An 18431-nucleotide genomic window follows, 5' to 3' on the forward strand; every position below is an offset into this window, starting at 1 on the left:
TAACAGGGATTCTTCCAGGCAAAGCTGGCCACAGCTTCCTTAAGATATTTGTATCACATCTTCACCTCTTTGTAGCTGGTCTAATAAAGTATATAGCAGTAGTGAGAATTCATTTATATAACATAACTGCTCAGAAAGCATGAAAGTTGTATAAAAGCATGCAAGTGTTTTTACAGAAAGAGAAACAGTGAAAGAGAGCAAATTGGAAAAATTCATGTGCTCCTGCATGAATGTATTTTTTCCTTGCTGTTTAACTGAATTTATTTTGAAGAGAAATGTGGAAGTGAAGTTTAAGGTATCAATAGAGCTTAACAGAACTGCTGAGCCTTAGCAGCTTAAAACTGTGGTTATGTTTCTGTGCAGTTATTGTAACTGTTAGTTAAACAATTTAGATCGTGTGCGTGTATTGTTAAACTGTGAGTCTATCATGTTGTAGTCAGAATTTGCAGGGTTTTTTTTAATGGTGGCACTATATGAATCTCAGCAACATCTGGTTAAAGGATATACATTAATACAAGCATACATGTGTGTAAAATAATAGGGTAATCCCCCATTGCTTCAGTGTGCCTCTACACTGGTCATGTGCTGGTGTCTTCTGCGTATCCTTGCTGTTTAAGCTAACCGAGAGGGGTTGTTTGGTTGTGGTACTCTGGAGCTCTTTTGCCAGGGTGTGTGTGCTTGGTGCTTTTTAAATATTAAATTCCATGCAAAAATCCAGACTTTCACAGGTGCCCTGGTGGCACAGTGATTAAATGCCAGTACTGCAGCCATTCACAACCACATGGTTATGAATTCAGTCCCAGGCAGGGCTCCAGGGTCCACTCAGCTTTCTATCCTTCCGTAGGTCGCTAAAATAGGAACCCAGCTTGATGCGGGCAATTAGCTTACCCATTGTAAATCACTTAGGGAGTGCTTAGGTGCACTGATAGGCTTTATAGAAATGTATTTGCTAATGCTATTGACAGTATTTTTAAAAAGAAATCTGTGAGGTTGAAGTCTTTCATGGTTGGCATCCATAGTTTTTGTGGGTTTTTTCTGGCTATGAGGCTGTGTTCTAGAAGAGTTTATTCCTGATGTTTCACCACAGCTGTGGCATCTTCAGAGAATCCTGGCATGGAAGAGAGTGGGGTATACTGTATATACTGTTCGTTGAGAGGAAGCAAAGTGACCAAGAAAATCCAGCAAATGCTGCGCTCAGTGAAGGACAGGAAAGACCCTCTCATGGCCACAGGAGTTTACCGCATTTCGTGCAGCTGCGGACAAGTCTACACAGGGACCACCAAATGCAGTGTTCAAACATGAATCAAGGAACTTGAGAGATACTGCAGACAGGGTCATCCAGAAAATCAGCAGTAGCAATACACATTGTAAACCATCCTGGGCATAAAATGCTATTTGGAAACACTGAAATTCTGGACCATGCCAACAACTATCAAGCAGAATGTACAGGGAAGCCACTGAAATCCATAAACACCTGGACAACTTCAACAGGAAAGAAGAAATTCTTAAAATAAACAAAGTTTGGCTGCCAGTCCTGAAAAACACAAAAATCAAGACCCAGCAAATGCAAATGAAAACTACCCAAGGTGAGGGGGGTTTCTCAGCAGAAAATGGATCATTAATTAAATAGACTCCCCAAGGCCTTGCCATTCAACAACAGAACAATACACAGATTAACATGTTAGTCACTTCTTCTCAACCAACAGTATATATAGCCCACTCTCTTCCATGCCAGCATTCTCTGAAGATGTCAGTCACAGCTACTGGTGAAATGTCAGGAATAAACTCTTATCGAACATGGCCTCATAGCCCTAAAAATCGACAAAAAACTTAGAAATCTCTTTTTAATGCCTTCAGCAATGCTTTTCGTCATTTATGTGTGTTTTGTGTCAGGTCACTCTACAGGTGGATATTGCAGGGTGATGGAGAAATCCCTTAAATTATGATCTAATGCTGTGGATTTGTAATTGAAATGTAAGTCCAAAATGTGTTGTAAAAATATGTCCAGTGAGTTCAGTTTTTTCAGGGCAGATGTGGCCTGCAAAAGGCCCCATGATAGAAGTATAGTGAGCTCTCCAGATTTACTGGGATTAGGGGCATAGGACCTCCATGAAACTGCAAATAAAAAACCCACTATTTTTTTTTACCTGAGAGAACACCTCTCTAGGAATCTCTAGGTCCTCCAGTGTGTCTATTGGCAAAAATTGACAATAGAGTCCTGCTAGAGGGCCTAGAAATTCCTAGAGAGAACATATTAATTAAATCCATGAATAATGAAATCCACAAGTCAAAGCCACGAATGTTGAGGGGCAACTGTAGATTAAATAATTAACCAATTTATGAATTAAGGAACCACATATGGTGTAAGACCATAAAAACCAGTTTGAAGACAGTTGTGTTAAACTGTTTCTTTGTTGTTTTTGTGTGCCTTTAAGTTGTTCCCCACTTACGGTGAAGGTGAGAATATCATGGGGTATTCTTGGTGAGATTTGTTCAGAGGAGGTTTGCCATTGCCTTCCTCTGATTCTGAGAGAGTGTGACTTGCCCAAGATCATTCAGTGGGCTTCGTGGCTGAGTTGAGAATTGAACCCTGTTTCTACTCAGAGCGAAATGTCTTCCAAAGAGCTGCTAATCTAGCCATAGAGGAAATGGGTGATCACACTTGATAAAGCCTTCTTCCTTGTCATCTCCTTCCATATCTCTTTCAAATGAGCCCTTGGAAGGAAGGCCTTAAATACTGATTTCAGAAACATTCTGTCATGTATTAGGCTCCTTACGTATATATATATGGATCAAGGCAAGTGTCTGAATAGGTATGAGTAATGAGGGAATTGAAAGAGTTAAGAGTTCCCATACCCTGGATCAAACATTGTACAGAATGGAGACTACAGCCAAGAACTCAGAAGAAGACTGTAAATGGGAAGGGCAGCCATGAAATAACTAGACAGGATTCTAAAGAGCAAATATAAACAGATGAACACTAAAGTTAGTATTATTCAAGCCATTATATTCCCTATTGCAAGGTACAGATGTGAGAACTGGACAGTGAAGAAAGCGAATAAGAACAACTCATTTGGGTTTTGATGATGGAGAAGAATGCTAAGGATACTGGGGCGAGATGAAAAGACAAACAAATGGGTCCTTGAACAAATCAAACCTGAAATCTCCTTGGAAGCCAAGATGATGATGATGATGATGATGATGATGATGATGATGATGATGATAGGATTTATTTATATACTGCCCACTCACTGGGAATCCGGGCGGCTTACAACAGAGGGGAGAATAGACAGTTCCTTGCCCTCAGGCTTACAATCTAAAAGACACGACACAAAAGGAGAAGGGAATGGTGAGGGGGGGAGGGGATCAGGTCCAGCATTCTTCTCTCCCTCTGAGGCCTGGACCAAGGCAGATGGGCCAGCCTATTCTCCCCCTCATAGGCCTCCCTCATATTCTCTCCCTCGTAGGCCAAAGGATGACAGTTATGGAGGGAGGAGCCTCTTTCTTCAGGCTAGCCCCGATGGAGCTGGGCCATCCTATTCACTCCCTCCCAGGCTGAAGGATGACAGTTATGAAGGGAGGAGCCCCTTTCTTCAGGCTAACCCTGATGGAGCTGGGCCAGCTTATTCTCTCCCTCTCAGGCCGAAAGATGACAGTTAAGGAGGAAGGAGCCTCTTTCTTCAGGCTAGCCCTGATGGAGCTGGGCCAGCCTATTTTCTCCCTCTCAGGCTGAAAGATGACAGTTAAGGAGGGAGGAGCCTCTTTCTTCAGGCTAGCCCTGATGGAGCTAAGCCAGCGTATTCACTTCCTCCCAGGCCGAAGGGTGACAGTTATGGAGGGAGGAGCCTCTTTCTTCAGGCTAGCCCTGATGGAGCTGGGCCAGCCTATTCTCTCCCTCTCAGGCCGAAAGATGACAGTTATGGAGGGAGGAGCCTCTTTCTTCAGGCTAGCCCTGATGGAGCTGGGCCAGCCTATGCTCTCCCTCTCAGGCCGAAAGATGACAGTTAAGGAGGGAGGAGCCTCTTTCTTCAGGCTAGCCCTGATGGAGCTGGGCCAGCGTATTCACTTCCTCCCAGGCCGAAGGATGACAGTTATGGAGGGAGGAGCCTCTTTCTTCAGGCTAGCCCCGATGAAGCTGGGCCAGCCTATTCTGTCCCTCTCAGGCCGAAATATGACAGTTAAGGAGGAAGGAGCCTCTTTCTTCAAGCTAGCCCAGATGGAGCTGGGCCAGCCTATTCTCTCCCTCTCAGGCCGAAGGATGACAGTTAAGGAGGAAAGAGCCTCTTTCTTCAGGCTAGCCCTGATGGAGCTGTGCCAGCCTATTCAAGATGATCAAATTGAGCCTGTTGTACTTTAGCCACATAACGAGAAGACTTGACTCATTAGAAAAGACAATAATGCTAGGAAAGGTAGAAGGCAATCGAATGAGAGGAAGTGTGTACATAGATTCAATTAGGGAGGTCATGGGTCTGAATTTCCAGCACCCAAACAATGGCGGGCAGGGGGTCTTGGAGATGTTTCATCCCCAAGATTGCCATGAGTTGTGGTCGACTTGAGGGCAGCTAACAACTACAAAATGTGGGGCATTGCTTTTAATCTCATGGAGGAACACCCAGAGAACATTTTTGTACATCACTGACTGGTTGCAGTTTAATATGAACATTTTAGTTTGGGGTCTACAATGTCAAATCACTTTGAGGATATTCTTACATTTTTACTGATTCAAGAGAGCTACATTTATACACATAATTGCAGAAATCATTTTGTTTACAATTTAGGATGTACTTGTTTAACCCACTCTTAGATACCCTTTCCTGTGCTGATAGCTGCCTTTCTCAAGATCTTTTTACCTTTTCCTCTGTCCTGTTTACCACTACCTATGTACCACCAGATTTAGGCTCCATTTTCTCATTCTTTTTTTCTGTTGACAACAGCCACATACCATCTTCTACTTTCTCTTTCTTTTTGCATCTTTGTATTTTTTTCTTTGTGGATAGGTAAATGTTTCCCTTGGTTCCAGCTTTGTACACAGTGTTATTATCATTTGAAAATGATTTCTGCCCAGATTTGTGGAACTCACTGCCACTATACCTCGTTGTTCCTTAAATCTACTCATAGTCATTGCCACCTATATTTTAAACATCTTCTTGTAAGCTGTTTTTTTTTTTTTTTTTTGTAGGCTTAGGCATCAAATGGAACAGCACCACCCAAAACAACCCAAACTGTTAGAGACACACTTTTACAGAAAGGAATTCAGTCACTAAATTTGGATGGTTTACATAAATACAAGGTGATGGTCTCTGAGAGTTTGAGAGAGAAGGTTACTGTTTGTAACCTTCCCTCAGCACAAACACCCTAATTACAATTTTATTCTTAATGGTTTCTTTTACATTAACCAAACCCATCTTCTCCAGTTCCACAGCTGAACTATATCAACCCGCAACTGTCATCCCAGAAAGAATATTTTTAAATGTTTTAAAACTAGGCAGAACATACAGCTAGATAAGGTTTAGGGCTTCTCGGATCAATCAGAATTAACTTGCTTAATCCAGCCCCCAATTATGAATTTTGAAGTAACTATCTCATTTTTAATCAGCATCTGGAGCCATGCAATGCCTGGGGTTTCTGGATGAGATGGATTATCTAGATCCATTTCAGTGTGATTTCAGGCCTTGTTTAGTGGTCTCAGGATATAGACAGTTTTGGTCACATTGGTGGATGACCTGTGCTTGGAACTAGACAATGGGAATGTGTTCTGCTGATTCTGCTGGACCTTGTAGTGATTTTTGAGACCATTGACCATGGTGCCCTTCTGGGCTGCCTTCTGGGATCCCCCGCATAAGCCGAGGGTCCACTGTACTGGCTATGAACATATAGCCCTATATTGGGTCTGCCTGTGCTTTGACATTTTCTGGGGAGGTCCTTGTCTCTTTCCATCCACTCTCACAGGATGACAACACAGGAGAGGGTCTTCACAGTAGCTACTCGTAGGTTTTGGTTTTTCCTTCCTAGGGAAATTAGACTGATGCCATCCCTGCTGTTCTTTTATAGACAGGCAAAGACCTTTTTGTTCCAGTCGGTCTTTGATGGCTAATTGCTCAGGGAGAAGGACCTTTCAGAATGTGCTGTACCCTTTTTTAAATTGTTTTTCTTTTTAATTGCAATACTTTTAACTATTTCTAATTATATTTTTAATTTTTATGTGATAGGAGTTTTAAAATTGTAACCATTTTAACCTTTTAAAGCTGCCTTGAGTCACAGACTGTGAAAAGGGTTGGGTATAAATAAATATGACAAGAACAAGCATCATTGTCATTTGTCAACAAGTAACCATTCCATTTTACAGTGTAAAAAAAGTCACATTATGGAGTTTTCCTGTCTCTATTTCTTTATAAGTAAATATACCTCCTTGTATTGAACTGTTTGAATTAGTGTAGTATTTTCTTCTTCACTCATACAACATAGGATCTGAGAGAGATGGGTGTAGGGACAGTGGGAAACACTCCACATCCATAGAGAGGTTCAAGTCCTTGCCCAAGGATATAGGCATCTCTCCACATGCAGCTAGTAATAGTGAACTGGGAAGATGAAAAAAGTTTCTTCCAAACTCTGCAAGATTTGCAAGGCAGAACCTACAGAATTACATTTTGTGGGAAGATGCAAAACAAACTCTAAAAATTGGATGGGTAAACATCCGGTGAACAGTTTCTGTGATTCTGATCATATTGACTGAGAAATCTGAAAGGAATGGGGTGCGTTATATGGGTTGACTTGTTCTTGTATGGCCTTTTAAATGTATTAGAGAAAACAATTAGTTTAGTCTTTTGATAAGGAGCTTTGAAAGGGCAAAAATGTTTTGTGGAAATGTTCTTAGTAACTTAGGAGGATGAAAACCTAAGCTAAAAAGGTCAAGGGAAATACTGTTTGTGAGCCAATGAATTTTCTTGACCTTTCCTGTGTAGGTTTAACTTTCCAGAAACACATCTTCCACATGCTAGTTACTTGAAGAAAAGCTTTTCCTCTGTATGTAAATTTTGCACCATGGCTTTGTCTCAGAGACTGTTTAGTGCAGCAACAAAATGTGTTCAGTGATCTCCACCATTCCTTTCGGTTGGCATGTATGTTATGTATATGATCATTCTTTTCTGCTAATCTCCCCCACTTCATTGTTTGTTGGTGTCAAAACTATGAATGACAGCCATCTTTTTGACAACATATGATCACTGCAAGGATATCAAGTGTATAGTCAATGTGAGATCAGTCACTATGGTGTTCGGATTGAGATTTGCACTCATTGAATTTCAACTTGAACTGAAGGATGAGACCAGCAATTTCTAACAATATCTCCTTCCTTCAACACTGCTTCTCCCTTTGAAAAAAGCTGCCCTTTCTTTTAGGAACGAGGTGTGTGGAGATGGTTAAATCTTTAAATCAGAACTGTACTTCTGGGAAGTATGACATTTTAGATCGTGACATATGTTCCCTGTGTACCTAGTTCATATATAAAAATGTGTGCGTTTTAGCTGCCATCACCAAAGTTCATCAGCATGGCAGAAATTCTGTGTGTGGGGAGGGGGAGGCTTTTTGTCACTGCACCGCTGAGATATTTTTTATTGCCAGGGTAGACTTTCTGGTGAGCCAGCGTAGTGTAGTTGTTTGAGTGTTGGACTACAACTTTCGAGACCAGGATTTAGATCTCTGCTTGGTCTTGGAAACCCACTGAGTAACCTTGGTCAGGTCATACACTCTCCATTTCAGAAAAAAACAATGGCAAACCCCCCTTTGAACAAATCTTGCCAATAAAAACCTGTGATAGGGTTGTCAAGTTGGAAACGACTTGAAGGCACACAACAGTAACAAACAACAGAGCTTCATGTGAATTGAGTGGGAAGAGGAGTCCAGTGCCCAGTGCCCACTTCCTTCGCTCCTTTAAGGTTTCCCATCTTGTTGTAAAGTGGCATTAAAAGTGAGAGAGGTAAAACTGGTGAAATTTCATCCACCCTGGAGTGGAAACCTTTCTGGAACTTGTTCATTTCATGCACTGAAGGAACACTTCAAATCTAACCCATTGTAAACTAAATTGTTAGTTGGGGAATAACTAGCTAGATTTTAGTTTAGTTTAGTTAGTTCTAAACCATAATAAGAACAGCATTTGCATCTTAACTTCTCAGTAGTTAAGAAATTAAGAACAGTGCACATGCTCTTGTGAATTCTCTCCCTCCCCTAGTTTGGTTCAGTGTTGACCATAGTGTGTATCTTACACAGCTTCAGTCCTGGGTAATATTAACCAAAGTTAACTTTGAGTTTGAAATTAGTGCATGAAGTTGGTTTGCAAAAACATTTAAAATCAACTGGGCATTCTGTCTCTGTAACCATAACAGTAAATATGTGACCTGATATCGCTGTAAAGCCTCTCTAGGTTTATGAAGGTGTTTATCTGTCATTTAGATAGTGGGTACGAACATAATACCATGAAATAGAAACCCACTTACACAATGCACTTCCCTGTTGAGTTGCAACTTAAAATACCATTCTCAGCCAGAGCAGATATTTCAGATCCACTTTGAGTGTGGGAAGAGAAGCACAAGAGACGATCCACATTCCTTTTATTACCAACCACATGGAAAGGCAGCTCAGCTACTGAGAAGAACGCACTAAGGAGTTGTGTACTGAGTGTATAAGACCATCCCTCTTGCTGTAGCTCTAGTTGCTACTGTAAGAATTTAATATTTTCAATATTGAGGTAAACTTGCCATCTGAATATGCTGCCAACCTGGTCCTTAAGACTGGCTGGATGAGGTCATTTTTGCTCAACGATTACTTTATTTTGTTAGTTGTGAAGATGTCGCTTACAGCAAAATCTTTTAAAATGTTTTCCTGCTTTTCAGATGGCAGAAACTAAGATGCATGTGGCTATGTGGAATAAGATGCTATAGTTTAGAGCCCTCCCTTTAGTGTAGGGTGTATTGACATTTCCCTAGGCTAAACAAAGATTATTATATTTCACTAATATGCCATATAATAAAATTTTATATGGTAGCCAGGATATGAATGAAACATTCTATGATGGCGAAGCAGTGAAACAACTTTAGGCTTGATCTGAAAATAAATATTGCATGTTTTTCATTCCCCCGCCTCCAAGATTTCTACTTTTTCCCAGAAAAGGAGAAATACATTTCTCACCAGTAGATTCAAAACACCCAGAAACACTGTATCTGTAGGTGTGGAAGGCACTGTCCCCCCATTCCTTGTCAATTGATTGTGCTGCCTAGAGCTAATGGAGTGCAACAAGATCTAGAGAGCCATAAGTGTCCCACCGCTACTCTAGAGTATAAAATGGAGCTGGAAGTCTTGGGGTTTGTGGGATGCATGTTTTTGCAGCCCCCAAACCTCTCCTGGATACCTCAATGCTAAATAAATTATATGTTCTTACTGGGGGTAAAAGGAGGATTGATAAAGTGCAGTCCTGCCCCTCTCCCCCAGCACCTTTTTAAACGTTAAAAAGTGGCAGACCTTGAAAACATCTAGGCATTTGGTTTTGTGGATTGTCAAATATTGCTAAGATACTTATGGACTAGGATTTTGGATTAGTTATTCTAACATATATTTGTTTCTGTTTGTTCTATAGCATATTATTTGTGGTCCTAGCAAGCTGGTGAAGCACCTTTTTACCCCCTTTTTAAAATTTCTAATCTGCTCACAGTTAACCAGGTATCACTTATGGTATATATTAACACCTGAAAAGCAGAATTGTGTCTATTGACGCTCTCATAATAGGGACTTTCAGAATTTTTTGAGGACTTAGATCTTAAACCAGTATTTTCTTTGGAATTTTTTGAGGGGATTTGGATATCTCTGATTTGCTCATTAGTTTGGAAATCTCTCTCTTCAAATAGTTTTGACATTATGTTTTAGTTGTTGAATAGGTGGTTGGTTTCTTATACGGACTGGAAATTGTTAATATGTACATTTTACATCTGTGGGTAACAAAACTTTATGGTATATTGTTCCTGTTTAGTATGCAGATGAAACACAGAAGATCAAGTTGTGTAACATACCAGAAAATAATATTTATACAGCTGTCTTCTCCAATATGGTGCTCTCCTGCACATTTGTAAGCTCAAACCAGCATTGCCAATGGCCAGGGGTGATGGGAACTGTACTACAAATAATCTGATAGAGACTGTGTGAGACAAGGCTGGCATCTAGTGCTTCCTGTGCACAAACAATACAAGAAAGATGGAAATTAAACTGTGTGTGGGCACGTTTGTGTGTGGGAGGGAGGGAGAGGGGGGAAGAAGGGGCTACTGTATTAATGAGAGGGGGAAAACTTTTAACAGTGAGAAGAACCTGAAGACAGGGACCCATCAAAATGTACTGTGCTTTATATTCCTTGGACATATTAGTCATCTGTCATAACTTCAGAACCCAAATTTTCATAGTTAAACTTCTTCTGATGCTGGCTATTAACTGCTAAAATGATATTTTACTAGTGATTACTTTTTTAATTAAGCCCATGTATTAGCTATAAAGCCCCTTAAGTGCATTGTAAATAAAATGCTGTAATAATGAAGTGCTTTAATTACAATCCCTAAAGTATGCATAGTACTCCGTAAATTTTTTATTTAAATTCTTAACATGTTCTATTTTTTCCCCCTGAAAGGCAGTTTAACTCTAGCCATAAAGCCTGGAGCTTTATCCTTTAAAGTCATTTGAGCAAATTCCATGGCTGTTCTCCCAGTTAGCGAGTTTTCATGGCATTTGCAGCAAGCTAATTGCTTCTGCTAATAAATAATCTAAAATCAATGCTGACAGCAGTTAATTGGCACAGAGACTTTATTCTGTAAAGCACTTGGCTAACGACCTTCTTTAAATTAATAGCATTAAGTGCTATGAGGAAATAAATCTGAGGAATTGCCTGTCATTTGCTTGTCATGTCTAATAACTTCCAATAATGATGGCTGATAGATTTTTGCACATTCTATTATTGAAGTTGGTGCATGTAATTATTCTCCTCATTATATGTAAACAATTAGCAATATTTGGTGTTTCCTTGCAATAAAGCTGTTGAGTACAACTAGTGCATTAGAGGGGAGGAATGATTTTTTTAAAAGCTAGATTTGCAGGCAGTGACGGTTATGTGTTGTGTGTGTTTATTCCAGGATTTCTTTATCTGAATTCATGCCAATAAAGAAAAGTATTGAAATTTAGACAGTAGTTTGGCATATCTTGACCAATAAAACTTTTTTATTTTTAGCTTGAGGAAGTAATGGAAAAAGAAACATATAAGGCCGCTAAGCTAATCCTTGAAAGGTTTGATCCGGAAGCCAAGAAGGCAAAGGTAGGATCTGATCTCTGTACTGATTTACTGCAAAGCACACCATAGAGCAAAACACTTTGTAATATTATTATAATTGACAGGATGTTGAACCGCCATCTGCTGGAGCATCTGCAGTTGCAAGACCTGGCCAAGGTAATAGCTCTGTAAAACTGCTGCTTTTCATGAGGAAAATTGTATTTACACCATTTAATTTTCATTCCAAGAGGTTTTGAATATTTAAGAAGTCAAGACTAACATAAATGGGATCTGTGTTTCTAAACAGATATTTAATTTAGGACAGATGATGGCATGATCTGACCTGAAAGTATATTAGTTAGTTGTGGACCAGTTACTTGGCACATTAGGATAGGTTTTTTTCTCCCTACACCAGTTCATAAGGATCAGTAATTATTTACAGTAAGTGAAAGGTGTATGTTTATTAGTAGCAGCAGAAGGTTGCTTTCTTTTTCACAGTATGTTTGGAGAGTTCTTGGAAGTAGTAGGTAGAAAGATCTAAAGGTTTGCACATCTTATGCAGGTTTTGGGATTTCGGGGTGAAGCAGCCTCACATTAGGAACAAATAACAAGTCTGCTGCAGGTGTAGGTCGCTAACAGGTTTACTAAAAGAAGAAGGACAGTGGAAACTCTATGTTGATCCAGGTAGCTTGGCATTCCTAAATGCATGAAGGAATATTCTGTGTGTCCTTTCAAAGAAGAGACATGGTGAATACACAGGCTCCTAACTTGGTTTTGGGCAGGGACTATTTTGGACTGCCATTTCCTTCCTGTTTACGATGCTCTCTGGGACTCCTGAAAGGTGAGGGCCAAAAGTTCCCTATGCTGAACTAGGCATGGGGGAAATCAGGAGACCTAGACTGGTTCTTTCTAACTTAAGATATCAATAGCATATATCTAGGACCATAGCATTCAAACACAATGCAGACATTTACCTTTGTGTTTGTGGTGAGTGTGGTTTGTTAATAGCTTGCTAAGAGAGTCAGCATGGTGGTGTAGTTTGAGTGTTGGATTAGAAATCGAGGAGATCAGGCTTCAGATCCCCACTCAGTCATGGAAACCTTGGGCAAGTCACTTTCTCAGCAACCTGAGAGGAAGGAAATGACAAGCCTCCTCTGAATAAACCTTGCAACAACAACAACCCCCCCCCCCCAAAAAAAAACCCTTTTGATAGGTTCTCTATTTTATAAGGAGCTATCTTCAGTCACTTAATAAAAATGAATGAGGTTGCATACAATTTTCAGATTTGCTTCCAAAACAATGCTTTCGGCTGGATACAGACCACCCCTTTGGGGTGGCCTGCAGGCACTGCAATCCCCGCCAGATCAGGGCCAGCCCTGGAAGCCCTGATCCGCTGCTTTTCCAGGCCTCGGGGAAACAGCAAAACACCACTTCCCCCCGGTCTGGAAAGGGGTGTCCTTGGGGCTTCATGCCCTAGGACACCCCAGGGAGCCACTGCCAGGAGAGAAAGGGGCCACTCGGCCCTTCTCCCCCCCCAGCTTCGTTCCGCAGCCGTTTGGTGGCTGCGGGAATGAGGTGCTCCCCAGGAAGGAGCTTTGTTTTGGAGCTCCTTCCGGTGCCGCTGTTAGGCCACCACGAGTGGCCTGACATGGTGCAAGCACGTCACGCCCACGCTGTGCCATTTGGACGCGGTGCGGCCGTCACATCAAAATGGAGGTGCCCATCTGTACAGGTTGCCACCATTTTGACGTACGGAGTACGTGCTAGGGTTGCAGGGCATCTGTAAAGGACGCCCCAAGGCAACCCTAGCATGTATCCAGGCTGGCGCAAAGCGCTGGTCTGGATAGCACTTTCCTGTCCATTTTTAATACCACATCTTTCCCAAAAATTAGGATTCAAGATGGCTTTCAGATTAAAAAGAATAACAGTCAAAAACACATGTAGCTAAAAACATACAAAAACTATGATTAAAACATCATTAAATTGTCTATAAAATTAAAACCAGATGGCCTTCCCATCCTCCTACAGCTACCTTCATTTCTGACTGTGGGCTATGATGTTTCAGTCTGATATAACTTAATATCCAACAAAATGCAATATCATCTGGAGTGTGACAAGTTCCCAATCCCTGGAACATGTTTATATGTTTATTGTGTCTCTGGCAAAAGAAAAGGGCCAAGGCTTCTGAGTAATAGTTGGAGTCTGGAAGATCTTAAGGAAAACTGCTAAATAATAATTTGAGTCTGGGAAAGGAAGCTGTCAGCCCTGTTCTTCTGTCTCTCGGCTCAGAAGTTTGCGGCCCTCCAAGTGTTATTCGGTTCCATTTCTCATCAGCCACAATCAGCCTGGTTAATAGTATGATCTGGAATGTTGTATTTGTTTACCATTTGAAGTGTTACAGGTTCCCCAGCTCTGGGTTATGCATTATTGTCATTTGAACATGATGCACAGATAATATTCATCTTAAAGAGAAATTGCTAATGTGTATAAAGCTGACATAGTGTAGCTCAAACCAGCAGTTTGAATTGAGTCCTAGAGGAAGTAGAAATTACTCAGGCCTCTAGAGCATGAGCGTTTCCTATGCTATGCATTGCTGACATTTTCTTCAAAGTTGTCATGAAGAAAGACCTGGAGGCTACAAAACAGAATGATGATGCTAGGTCCTGGTCTGAGAGAGAGAGGCTTGCAGTCTTGCCAGCAGAGAAAATCCTAGACGTAGTGGTGTACCCATATGGTTATGAATCTGAATGATTGGATAACTCATCAGTGAGAAGCATGTGCACAATCTTCAGATTGGAATCTGCCAAACAATCATTATCTTGGTCTTGATTTTCTTTCAGTTGGGTCACTCCTCTTATCTGTTTCCTAGTCACACCAGGAAAAATGACAGGATCAAGGTCAGATCAGAGCGGCACCATCAGCATATTGATAGCACCTTAAGGCCTACTTCAGTACTCATTATCTATGGCATATTCCCACAGAGTCGAAGGCAGTTTTATGTGTGTGAGAAGGATTTAACAAGACTCCAATTCCCTTTGGTCTCAAGCCTCTCTTATGGCACACAATTCGTTACTAACTAGGTGGCTGTTCTTTTTTGCACATCCTTGGATTTCTTTCTAGCACAAATCTAGTTGTGAACCAGTGTTAGTTCCCACTGCACATTTTCCTACTGGAAAAGGCAGCTCGGTCTTTAGTAAATGGCAGTGTTTTATGAAGGAACTAAAATGATATGGTGTGGGTGTAAATGACTGTGGCACTGAATAGCCTGAGAAAGGTAGGCTAATGACTATCATCTGTAGCATTTTGAACATTGTGTGATATCACTTGAAGAACTAATTAGTGGCCTTGGGGTCATTCACCTTACCTTTTGACATGTTAACTAGTTTGTATTTTTAATATAGGGTAACTGTTCTTGTGATGCCATTTAGAGATGGCAGAAAGATGCAATTAGAGTGTTTGCTTTCTTAATGGGCAGAAGCCTCTTCAAAATAAATTTAAAAAACAGATGATAGAATAAAATAAGAATGGGTCTATCTGCAAATTCAGTTGTGCTCTTCCATACTTTTTGCATTGTAACCTTTGTAGAGATTGTGTTAGTGAACTGAAAATATTGCCAGATCTTGAAATCTTTTGGTACTGTACATTAAATACTAAACCCATAATGTGAATGTTCTATCAGAACTTCGTCATCGGACCCCAGTGCGAGGGAACGTGTCACCACCTCTTCCAGGTACACCAAAGCAGGGCTCTCCCAAAGCTTCAAGTCCAGTGCCAGCGTCTCCTGGCTTGCAGAGAGAGATTTCGGCGCCTGGTGGACCTCCAGAGAGAACTCCAGCATCCGTCTCACAGCCAAATGTGCTACCCAGACATCCGGGGTCCCGTGCTACTTCAATGCCTGGAATGGGTAAACAGAGCACTTAATGTTGTTTACAGTTTATATTGCTTTCTCTAGTTACCAATAAAACAGGCCATTTTCAGACAGTATGGAAATGGCATTTTGTTTGGAAATAGAAGAGCAGTTATCTTATTAAGCAGGAGTTCCATATTCAATTAGCCATAACTCTTTACAGCTGGCACCTTATGATACTGAAACCTATTGCCTGAGCTCATTTAACTGTTATGGCTTCTTTGTTTAAATGGCAATAAAACTTTGCAGTATTCTGTAGTCAACAATATAGCATACCTTTTTATGTTCTTGGTTTAGGCTCTAGACTTGTATAAATCAGGTACCTAAGAAAACACTTTCAGGGTATGTTCATGTTTCTTTTGAAGCCCTGGACATATTTTTAACTTCTGTTGTGACATTTATTTAAATGTTTAAGCAAAAAGAAAAAAAGTTCACATGGGAAAGATTAAAACATAAAATACTCAATAACCAAAGAGGTTTTTTCTATTAGGTAGCAGAGCTTTTTGAAGTGGCATGCTAATAAATGGGCTAGCATTGGTTATCATGTTGCCTAAAAGATTTTACCTCTCCTTTTTCATCAGCAGAAACTAGTAGCTAAACTCAGAGACCTTTTAAAGCTTTCTTCATTGCTGGATTGATTTTCTGTTTTGCACATGTGTTTTTCAGTTGTGTGTGTTTGGAGGGAGCAGTAAAAGAGTGCACTCTTTCTAATTAAAAATTATTAACGGTTGCATAGTGTGCCAGAATCCCTCCTGTACACTTCCCCCTTCCTTCAGATTCTTGTTTATATGGATGAGAGTGCAGATAAGAGGACCAGAAAGGTAAACTTGTCTCTTCAAGTTGGGGGTGTTGCCTTCTCCTAGTTTGTGTCTGATTTACTTGCCTACATTATATTAAAGATAAGCACTTACTTGAAGCTTTCCTCTGCAGTTGCAAGCCACATGTATATAAACCCCTTTCTTTGCACACAGCTCACCCTAGACTGTTCTGAAGCTGAAATTGAAGCTTAGAATTGTGGTTTATAATTCTTTAACCAGACTGTCATATTTCATGGTGGTTGAGCCCTGACAACATTATGTATGGCTTCTAAAAATCCATTGGTCAGTCAGTGAAAGTGTAGATCTAATATCTTGGCTCACTTTTGGTTCAAATTTACTTTTCAGCAATGTTATCTTATTGTAAAAGTTACCACTGAACTATATAGTTGCTAAACTACTTTGAACAAAACCTTTCAGTAAGAACTGCTACAATTACAGTAGTTACCAGAAGGTGATTTAAGTAATGACATGACTTCTGATTACCAATACTAAATACAGATTGTGAGCCCTTTGGGAAAAGAGACAGATATAGATGATATTTCTATAAGCCAGATAAGCTTATAGGATAGAAATATAAGAAATCAAATGATAGATTTACAACCTACAGCCTAATGTAGCTGTAAATCTTCAATTCTTAAGAGGAGTACTTCCAGGGTTCCATCCAGTCTCGCCCTGTTCCCAAATTTTGTAAGCAATTCAAGCAGGCCATTCATTTCTCTGCCTCCAACTTCTGGTTTCCTTTCCAAAGAACCCTCAACATTAGTAGCTGTTGAGCTTCTAAAGGTTTAATCCTCATTTGGGTGGATTTTTTGGGGTCTGTGTGTAAGATGTTGCCCCCTTAGATCAGTGTTTTTTAAAATAGTATTTTTCTGCAAACCTTGTGATTCTCCTGAGTATGCAGCTACTTTCATCTTATTTTTGTCTATGCTAGCAGTGATCACTATTGAGTTGGCTACTAGAAGGAGTAGTATATCTACTGCTCTAATATTAGTTGATACCTAGCTGTAAACATGGGCAGCCTATATCACATGTGGGGGATGAAGGAGTTCTGTATTGGAAGGAATAACAAAAACTGAGCATGCTGTTTCTGTGCTGGGTCTACCACAGTTTTTCTAGGGACACTAATGGAGGAGGTGGAAGATAAATTTAAATGTCTCTTCATATCTTGCTTTTGGTATCCAGCAGGTATTGGATGATGCCCATTGTTTCTTCTTGTTAAGTGATCTTTGGATAACTGTGAAAATTAGTACTGTATCCCTTATTTTGAACTGAAGGTTAGCTGTTTGGTTCATTTTTCAATTTTAAATTATAGAACCCAACCATTAATGGCAATTAATTCTATTAATAATGGTAAATTTAACTATTTTAAAAATGATCTCAGGAATGAATAACAAACAAGTGCTTTGATTAGTATAAATTCCAAAATGTACTAATAAAAGGGATAATCATGACAGTATTGAGAGTGTATGGCTTGTTCTGGAATTACAGTGGCTGTCTGTATGATATATTAAAAATAACTTATCCATGATAGACATTACAGACAACACATGGTGAAAGGTAAAAATAATTCAGTTTCTTGGTGCAGAGATTTCTTCTTGTCTTGTGAGAAAAGCAGTTGAAGTACATATGACTGCACTTAATTATCTTTAAACTAGAAAAGATAATTCATTTTTTTCATTACATTATACTTTGTGGAGAAGAATCAATTTAATATGTATTACCACAGAGCTTCCATATGTCTAAAAATTAATAACCAGCAGGTAGTTGAGAGTTTGCCAAGCGTTGCAGAAATGGCCAGACTGGCCACAATGATTGCTTTTGATGTTCGTATTAATTACTGTTGTCCATATCAGCATGAGGAATAAGATGCATGGTTGGAAGGTTTGTTAGTGTGCCAAGAAACTGGAGAGATACTTGTGGCACATGATCTCAGGTCTGAGGCCATGTTAAGAGTAGCTAGGAAGCATTTAGCTACAAACCCTATGGTTGTTTCATGCTCGAATTGTATTCAGATCGTTAATGCTTAATAACATGGAAAACATTGATCTTGAACACTCACAAGTTAGGAAACTGCCACATATTGAGTCAGAATATTATTCTGTTTATCCCCATATTGTCAACCCTGACTGACAGGATTCTTTCTTGGCTCTGCCTGGAGGTACTGGGGATTGAATCTAGGACTTTTTGTGTGTTCAGATCATGTGTTCTAGCTCTGAACTACCACTTCCACTAATTTGTTTTGTATTTTAACTGTTGGGTATAGTGGCAGTGATGTTCAATTCAGCCCAGTAACTTGGGGAAAGTATTTTGTTTTTTTAAATCTTCAAAGAAAATTATGTTTGACTTATTTTTCATTCGGGAAAAGTGGAGGTATGGGACACAATGTGACAGTGGAGGCCAGGAAACTCAT

At 40.1% G+C, this 18431-nt stretch overlaps 1 protein-coding gene across 3 annotated transcripts in view; it reads left to right on the forward strand.

Moving 5' to 3' along the window:
* Positions 1 to 18431, forward strand: part of LOC149313730 (endoplasmic reticulum junction formation protein lunapark-like) — a 62823-nt gene that overhangs the window by 36019 nt on the left and 8373 nt on the right. For all 3 annotated transcript variants that reach the window (XM_089519703.1, XM_089519705.1, XM_089519704.1), the window contains exons 7-9: positions 11258 to 11341; positions 11422 to 11473; positions 14976 to 15200. In XM_089519703.1, the coding sequence (XP_089375829.1) occupies positions 11258 to 11341; positions 11422 to 11473; positions 14976 to 15200 (361 nt within the window). The remainder of the gene's footprint in view (positions 1 to 11257; positions 11342 to 11421; positions 11474 to 14975; positions 15201 to 18431) is intronic.

The sequence above is a fragment of the Sceloporus occidentalis genome, unplaced genomic scaffold (genome assembly GCF_023333645.1).
Source record: "Sceloporus occidentalis isolate IW3139 unplaced genomic scaffold, rSceOcc1.0.p SCAF_4, whole genome shotgun sequence".
In the NCBI taxonomy this organism is placed as follows: domain Eukaryota; kingdom Metazoa; phylum Chordata; class Lepidosauria; order Squamata; family Phrynosomatidae; genus Sceloporus; species Sceloporus occidentalis.